The sequence below is a fragment of the Octodon degus genome, unplaced genomic scaffold (genome assembly GCF_000260255.1).
Source record: "Octodon degus isolate 3935 unplaced genomic scaffold, OctDeg1.0 scaffold00007, whole genome shotgun sequence".
NCBI lineage: Eukaryota > Metazoa > Chordata > Mammalia > Rodentia > Octodontidae > Octodon > Octodon degus.
In genome coordinates this window covers 9,225,208-9,234,044 of record NW_004524583.1, presented here as the reverse complement: position 1 = coordinate 9,234,044, position 8,837 = coordinate 9,225,208, and the positions used below count along the sequence as shown (strand labels likewise).

At 44.3% G+C, this 8,837-nt stretch overlaps 1 protein-coding gene across 1 annotated transcript in view; it reads right to left on the bottom strand.

The window, feature by feature from the left end:
- Sptlc2 (serine palmitoyltransferase long chain base subunit 2) overlaps nt 1-8,837 on the bottom strand; it is a 118,130-nt gene extending 109,293 nt beyond the window's left edge. Inside the window, exon 1 of the mRNA XM_023701341.1 lies at nt 8,553-8,837. Coding sequence (XP_023557109.1) covers nt 8,553-8,675 — 123 coding nt within the window. The 5' untranslated portion in view covers nt 8,676-8,837. The remainder of the gene's footprint in view (nt 1-8,552) is intronic.

The window sequence follows — 8,837 nt, the reverse complement described above, 5'->3', positions numbered from 1 at the left end:
GAACCGCGGTCCCTGTGCTTTGCCAAGCTTGTTTCAAGTAGGTGCTTTAGACCACTGAGCCATCTCTCCAGCCCCTTTCTTATTTTTTAAATCATTCTTTGATCACCTTTTTAAATCACAGGGTCTCACTATACAGTTCCAACTTGTAGTCATCTTCCTGTCTCAGCCTCCCCAGCACTGGGACTACAAGTACGTGCTACCACTCTTGGTCTTGGTGGCTGGCTCAGCAAACCCGGGGACGGGGCTGACATAGCATGTGGTGCCAGACATTGAACCTCAGTCTCTGTGCTTGCCTAAGCAGGCACTTAGCCTGTTGAGCTATCTTACCAGCCCTGTGGTTTTGTAATGTAGCTTGAAATCCAGGCTCAATACTCCTAATTTGCTCTTGGTGCCCAGGATGGTTTTTGCTGTTCTGGATCCTTCTGATTCCACATACCCTCTTAAAGAATATTTGCCAGCTGGGTATGGTAGCACATGCCTGTAATTCCAACACTTGGGAGGCTGAGAGAGGATTGCCTATGAGTTCAAGGCAATCCTAGGCTACATAGTGAGTTCAAAGCCAGCCTGAGCTACAGAGCAAGCCTCTATCTGAAAACAAAACAAAACAAAAAAGGAATGATAGCTGCCTATATTATACTGACTGACCAGAAAGACTGTAGTATGATTTCTTTTATGTGAAACTGTAACCCTTTATATATAATACAAATAAAATTTATGTATTATGATGTACATCAAAATATTACAGTGTTTGGGGGCTAGAATGTCTTGGTTTGATTTTCTCCAAGTATATGGTATTTTTCCTATTCCTGTCCTTTCATATAAAACAATATTAAAGAATATTTTGGAGCCGGGGAGATGGCTCAGTGGAATAAGCGCTTCCCTGGCAAGCGCAAGGGCCTGAGTTCAATCCCCAGTTCCACCAAAAAAAAAAAGAATATTTTATGGGGGAAATACTACATGTTCCCATTTAAAATTTTATATAAATTTTATGTAAGTATATAAATCTTCAATGAATACTTGTTTTTACAATACAAAGTGTACATTTCAGGTATGCAAACTGGTAAGGTGTATAAGTCACATGCCCACCTATTAACAGCCAGATTCTCCCCAATGAAACAAAATCTTCATGAGAGAAGGTTGTAGTGTTCCTTTTTTTTTTTTTTAATTTTTATTTATTTGTGTGTGTGTGTGTGTGTGTGTGTGTGTGTGTCCAGCTCAGCCCACCAGGGGGCGGGGCTGGCTGGCATGTGGTGCTGGGGGATTGAACCGCGGTCCCAGTGCTTTGCTAAATTTGTTCTAAGTAGGTGCTTTAGACCACTGAGCCATCTCACCAGCCGCTGTCGTGTTCCTTTTGACAGTTATCTATCCTGTATCAATCATTCATGGCCAGAAAAGTAAGGTCGTAGAGCATAGATGTGGCCACAGGAGTAGTGCCAGAGAGAGGACTGCCTCCGCATGCAGTGTGCTGCAGAAGTAGAGCGTGCTCATGGCAGGGGGCAGAGTGCAGGAAAGTAAGCTGGGCTCGGGTTAGAGATGAAGAAGCAGGGCTGCGGCAGAGCTGCCCTGGAGCCCCAGCCTCCCAACTGCCTCTCCTGCTTACGCCCTGATGCTCGGCTAGGTGGCAAGTGCTACAGATGTGTGGGCGCCGAGTGAGGGCAGCTACTCCCTGCAGACATCAGCGTCCTGTGTGCACAGGACGCTGCTCACCTGGCTGCTCCTGTCCTGATTTGGGGGTCTGGACAGGGAACTTGTCATGTCCAACTGTAGGTATGTTTTTACAGCTAGCTTTGGAAGCACTCTTCAGTTTATTTTACATGAGTTACTTATTGACAAAATTGAGGGAAGTTTTCCGGCTTGCAGAAACTATGTGGCCTCCCTACTTTTTAAAATGTCCCTGCTGGAAGTTGGGTACTGGCAGCTGTGGAAACCTGTTTTTAGAGGGTGATTTGTACGGAGCTTCAAACTATTCTCTAGTATGCATGGCATGCAGCAGGGAAAAGCTGTCCATTTCAGTAAAATTCCAAGCAAAGCCTATCCTCTATAAACAACTCTACATAAAACCTACTGTCACCTTATCTGCCTATGTAACTACCTCCCTCCCTCCCTACTGACGGTGCTGGGGATTGAACCCAGCACATTTGCACTGAGCCACATCCCAGCTTTTTTTTTTGCTCTGAATGCCCTCAGGGGTGGTTCTGGCTGCCTGGAGTGTTGTGGGGATCGAACTACAGCAACCTGAGGCTGACAGCTTTGTGGAAGCAGCCACTTAAACAACTGAGCTAAGGCCAGGCCCCCTTTATTTTTTATTTTTGGAGACAGAGTCTCACCAACTCACTATACTGCGCAGGCTGGGCTTGCACTCTCAATGCTCCTGCCTCAGCCTCCAACAGGGCTGGGATTACAAGTGTGCACGACCAGACCTCACCTCCTACTATAAAAGTTAGGACTAAATGCAATTGCTTAGTAGAGTCGGACCAACCTGAAAACACCCCAGGCCCTTACAATTCAGTAACCTGCACGAGGCCAGGGCTTCTGTCTTCTGAAGGACACCATCTATCTAGCCAGGCTCTCGTGAAGGTTAGATGAGGAGGCTCCGAGAGCCTGGCACAGAGTATGTACGCGGTGTGGTGCTCGTTACTATTCTTGGTGGCTTGTGCTGCCCAAAGACATTACTTACTTTCCTCATGAAACAGCCTCCATTTCCCTGCACTTTCCTACACTACTCCCTCCTAATTCTGTTCCTGCACAATCAATGCACTTCAACTTGTATTTGCCTGTGCCTTTTCCCAAAAACATTACAATACTACCTCTTGGGCTTAACTCTTTTCTATCTACTATGTCAACTCCCACGGCTTCAATTACCTTTCCTTTAACACCTTCCAAGTTCCTGCTACATACTAAACACAATGTAAATAGTAAAATGTCAAATGTTTGCTTTAGGAACTTACTAATTAGACAGCAAGATGCTTATCTAGCTGGGCATGGTTGCCCTTGGAGGATTGCTGTGAATTTGAGGCCAACCTGAACTGCATAATGAAATGGTTGTTCTGGGTTTGTTTTTGTTTTTAAAGATGCTTATTTAGACTAATTCAAGATCATTATATTTAACAGGTCAGTACTTTATTCAAGAGTTCCTAAATCTTTCCAGATCACAAAAAGTGTTGAACACTTTCACCAACCTCATTGTGTCTCTCCAAAGTCAGGCTGGATCACATCCATAGTCTCAGGGCAACTGTGTTACTGCCCTGTACTCAGAAATATCAGCCAGCCAGGAGTGGTGGCATTGGTCTATAATCCCAGCACTTGGGAGGCTGAAAAAAGGAGAAGCACCAGGAGTTCAAAGCCAGCCTGAACTACACAGTGAGTGCAAGGCCAGCCTCAGCTACAAAGTGAAACCCCGTCTCAAAGAAAGAAAGAAGAAAGAAAGAACAAACGAACTACGAACGAACGTACGAACTGATTCACAAAGACCACATTAAAAAATCCCCACAGTACATACATACAATAGATTATGGGTCATTACATTAAATGAAATAAATTAGGTACAAGAAGACAAACTCCACATGATTTTATTTATATCTCAAATAAAAAAAAATTGATCTGACAGAAGTTGAGAGTAAAACAATAGTTACCAGAGGCTGGAAGAGAAAGGCAACAGAGAAAGTTTTACTATAATTACAGTTTAACTGTAATCTGTCAATGGGTGCTAACTAGGAGCAAGAAATTCTGGTGCAATGCTGAACAGTATGGTTACTATATTACAGATAACAAAATTACTGCATATTTCAAAAGCTACAGAAAGGATTTTGAAAGGTCTCACCATAAAAAATTATAAATGTTAGAGACAGATATGTTTAGCCTGATTTAAGTATTAGATAGTATTCCAATAATATGTACAATTTTTATGTACCAGTTAAATTCATTTATTAATTTTGGCAGAACCAGGGATTGAACTCAGGCCCTTGGGCTTGCCAGGCAATAGTTTATTCTACTGAGCTATTTCCCCAGCCCCATAACAGTTAATTTTAAAAAATGAATCCCTGCCTCATATAAGCATTATCCCAGTGTTTGGGGGTTTTTTGTTGGTTTGTTACCAGGGATCAAACCTAGCACCTTGCGCTTGTCAGGCAGGCGCTTATGCTGCTGAGCTATCTTCCAGCCCCTAATGTGATGTTTGAAGGCCCTACAGTAAATATGTATTATTTCTACAATCAGAATTAAAAATTATTTCAAAATAAAAGGAAAAAAATGGCTACCTCAAACTTCATACTAGTCTTGAAGCCAAACTAAATTTTCTGAGATGAAACAGAGCAAGAGCAAAGGGTTTTCTTAACCACAAGTTGCAAATTACATTATGGCCTTAGAAACTGTTCAGAAGGCAACTGGCTTTTAAGACCTCAAACCATTTATTTAATCAAGCAAGGCACACCCACTCCACATGCAAACACTGCCTCTACCCATCCCTCTCAATCGCCTATTCTACCAACAAACACTACTTCTTTTCAAAAGCTGAATCTAATTGAATCAACCAACTAATTCTCTTGCTCAGAGCACTGCAAGCTTCTAGTGCACCTGGACCCACCCTAAAAGTGGGCAGTCTGCCCTCCCTGAGCATTCACGTTTCAAGATACTATCCTAAGAACAGTGTTGTTTCTTCTTATTTAAAATATTCTTATTAAAAAGAATTCTTGACCATAACAACCATCTGGAATCTCTCCGATCTAGCTAATAAAAGTCAAATGTTCCTTCTGGAGCAAAGGCATCTGAAACAAAAACCTTATCCAAAACTGGAAAGTACTGTAGTTGCGACATTATTTCTGTAAAGCCTGGAGGCCTTCAAGATGTCTCATCAGGCCCTGTCAAACCTGAAGTGGTACACAGTGGCCATTCTGGATACTCCTCCTGCTCCTGTCTTATAAACAATCTTCTCTTTCCCCGAAGCCACTATCATACTAAATGCCCACTGACTATTTCCCTTCACTGGAAACATAAATATTATCCATTTAGCAAACCACCTTTCCTTATTCAGTTGCCCCCTTAAAAATGTAACGAACTGGCAGAACACTTTATTCTACTCTTACTATTTAAGCTAACTTGTGCTCCAATGCTACCTCGAGACAGAATCTACTTATTTTAATAACAAGAAGACTCTCATTTAATATCTCATTAAAACTTCTTGCAAGGGAAAATTAAGTCTGAAATTGCCTTACATTTAGACAGATAAATTTTTTTTCCTTCCTACTTACTATTTAAGAAAAGCAAAATTATGTCCAAATCTCAAAAGTTCTATAACAAAATGGAAGATCTTCAGAAAAGGTTATTAACATGGAATTTTAAAAATAAGCAAGCTAATTTATTTGGGTACTCAAAATGTGGCATTTTAAAAATCAAATATTGGGGGCCTGGGAGATGGCTCAGTAGAATAAGCACTTCCCTGGCAAGTGCAAGGGCCTGAGTTCAATCCCCGGTTCCGCCAAAAAAATAAAAACAAAATATTAAATCCACAGGAAGGAATTCTTGGTAATTCAATTCACTGAATAATGCAACTCAGTGTGGAGAAACTTCCTGCAAAACTTCTGAAGGTCTTTATAAACAGGAAAGAAGCCTGGCCAGGTATGGTGGCACACACTTGTAATCCTAGTACCAGGGAGGCTGAGGCAAGAAATCATTATGCATTCAAGACGAGCCCAGACTACAAAGCGAGCTCAAGACCAGCCTGAACTGAATAGTAAAACCCTGTCTCCAAAAAAAAAAAAAAAAATCACTTTTGCTGGCTGTGATGGTGCACACCACTGGGAGGCTTGAGGCAAGAGGACTGCTACAAGTTGGAGGCCAGTCTGGGCTATATTGTGAGTTCAGTGGCAACCTGAACTACACAGTGAGACCCTGTCTCACCAAACAAAAAAGATGGATTTTAATAAAGTCCAACAAAAACAGAAGCCCTTCTTCCACTCATGTGAATGTTAAAGAGAGCAAGAAGTACTACTTCATTGTTCAGAAACGGGTCTACTGTCATCACTGAGCAGTCTGTCATAACTTCCTACCAAAACATCCATTTTATCGAACTCAACTCCAACCCAAGATTGCTCTTGGCCCACATATTCAACCTTCAAACTCAGCTCAGGAGGCTGAGGCAGGAGGACTGCCTGGGCTACATAGTGAGTTTTCCACCAAGTCGAACTACACTGTGTGACCTTATGTTAACCACAACTTTTTTTTTGCAGGGGGGGAGCGGGGTACCAAGGATCAAACCCAGGACCTGGTGCTTGCCAGGGCTGGTCCAACAACTTTTTAAAAAGACACTCTCTTAAGCTGTCATGAAGTTACCAAAATCTGTCTTTGGCATGAGGAAAAACTAAAACCAAAACTTGATGTTCTTCTATATGTATGTCCAAACGTAGACCTGAAGTCTTTGTTTTAAAAAGCCTACTTGGGCTGGAGAGATGGCTCAGTGGTCTAAAGCACCTACTTGAAACAAGCTTGGCAAAGCACAGGGACCACGGTTCGATCCCCCAGCACCACATGCCAGCCAGCCCCGCCCCCTGGTAGGCTGAGCTGGCCACACACACACACACACACACACACACAATAAATAAATGTAATAAATAAAAATAAATATTAAAAAAAAAATAAAATAAAAATAAAAAGCCTACTGAAAAAGTTTTCAAGAAGAGATGTTTCAGACCTTGAGAGTATTCCATTAGACCATTCTACCAAATGCCACCCATGCGCCTTGAATTAAACTGTTTACCAAATCATGTCCTAAAAATTCAGCCAGATGTTATAGTCATAGATTTTTAAATTTCATTTAATATTATGAAGTTTCCTCATATTATTAGTTGGCAAGCTCTCAAGAAATATCACACCTACAAATGCTACCTTGATAGATTATAAGAGGAACTTGATTTACTACTTAAGCAGAATACAACTCCTGCTGACTACACTCAAACACAAGGGATCTCTAACATCTGACCAACTTAATCCTGACTTCCTTTTTCCACCTAAAAGCCATACTTCATTCATTCACCTAAATCATTAAATTTCCAATCATTATACCCACAACAATTTTGTCTTATTAGCCATTTACATTCCTAGGAAAACAGAGATTCTGATGATTATATGTCCCCTCTCACAACTAAGTCTTAAAAAAGGAAAACTTTTTGAATCTTGTGTAATTTTTTTTTTCCTTATTTGTATCATCCTGTGCATCCAGAGAAATGAAGACTGATATATTTTCCCCAAACTCTAGTCTAATAGCTCTCTGGTGAGCTGGAGAAAGGCTTTGCTTTCTGCTTCTTAGCAAACCAGCAGGCCTACCCATAAAGTTACTGGTAGGGAGAGAAGGCTGCTACACATTTAGATTAAAACCAATTTAAGATCACCGTCCTAACCAGGAGTGCTGATGCCTACAGTCGCATCCCTTATCGAGGCTGCAGCAGGATTGCCGGTTTAAGTCCTGCCTGGACAATTTAGCAAGATCCTATCTTAACATAACAGGTCTGGGGATGTAGCTCTGTGCTGAGTTCAATCTACAGTACTAAAAAGAAAGAAAACGCACACACACAAACACCATTTTAGCAAAACTCTAGCAGTTACACACCTACTAAAGGGAAAAAGGCGGTTAAAAAAGAAGTTTTCCTTAATATCTGAACAAGACTTAAAAGTATTAAAGTCAATTATCACAACGTTCTGTTCCAGCAGCACTGATCTCGCATCTTTTAAGCAGCTTAACTTTTAAAACGTATGGCCCGCCAATCCAGAGATTTGGAGGGTTGATAATCAGCATATCTTCAATCAAAACTATTGAAACATTTTACAACTGCTAAACTTAGCTGATGATTCACTCCTGGTTAACTCCTGGTTAACTGGTACAAAGACTGAATACAAGTTAAAACAGTCCCACGTGACAACACAACTGCTCGAGAGGACCCCCTCCTTCGGCCTGGCGAGCGAGGAGGGTCTCACCACGAACAGAAAGAGCAAGGTGACAATGCTTTCCCTCGAAGCACCGGGCAGGGCTGGCTGCCAGATCCACTGTGCGTCTTCCTTGGGGAGGGAGTCCAGAAGGTGGCAGGAAGAGACTGGGTTTCTATCTAGCGCCGTCTCAAGTTTCTTAGCCTCTCAGAGACCCCAAGTACCTGAACCGCTGTACTTTTAAGAGGAATCACGCACTCCGAGGTCTTAAAGGGGCCCACGGGAGGAAAAGCGGAAAAACCAGGAGCCCTCGGCTGGCGCCTGCTAGAGTCCGACGGGCCACCGACTGCTTCCCCGGGGCGCGGCCCACGCTTCTGGCGGGAGCAAGCAGCAGAAGGCGGAACCCCGGACTCGGAGAGGAGCCCTTGCCTCCGGGTCGAGCGGACACGGCCTAGGGACGCGCGGACACGAGCCCCGCGCCGCCCCGCAGACTCAGGCCGGGGCGCTCCGTGCCCAGACCCCGCCGCCAGCACCCGCTCACCGGGGCTCCGCCCGGCCCGGCCCGGCCCCAGCTCGCGGGGTTCCGGCCCATCTCCCCCGGCCCGGCGCGGCCGCTCGGTTCCGCTCGGTCGTCGTACCTGGCCGGCGGCGGCGACACCGGCGCCGCTCCTCACGTACCCGTTCCGCAATTCCCCGTTCGCCACGCAGCCGTTCGCCCGCACGGGGCGGCGGCAGCAGCAGCCTGCGGGCTCCGGCCGCATCGTCCCAGCAGCACCAGAGGCAAAGCAGCGTCTGTGAGGAGCAGCGGCGGCCGCGCTCCAGTGCCGCTCGGCTCTGCACCGCACCGCACCCACCTTCCCGAAACCGGAAATGGTTGCAGCGCCGCCGCCAATTCCTGGTCTGGCAGTCACTCGGGGGCGGGG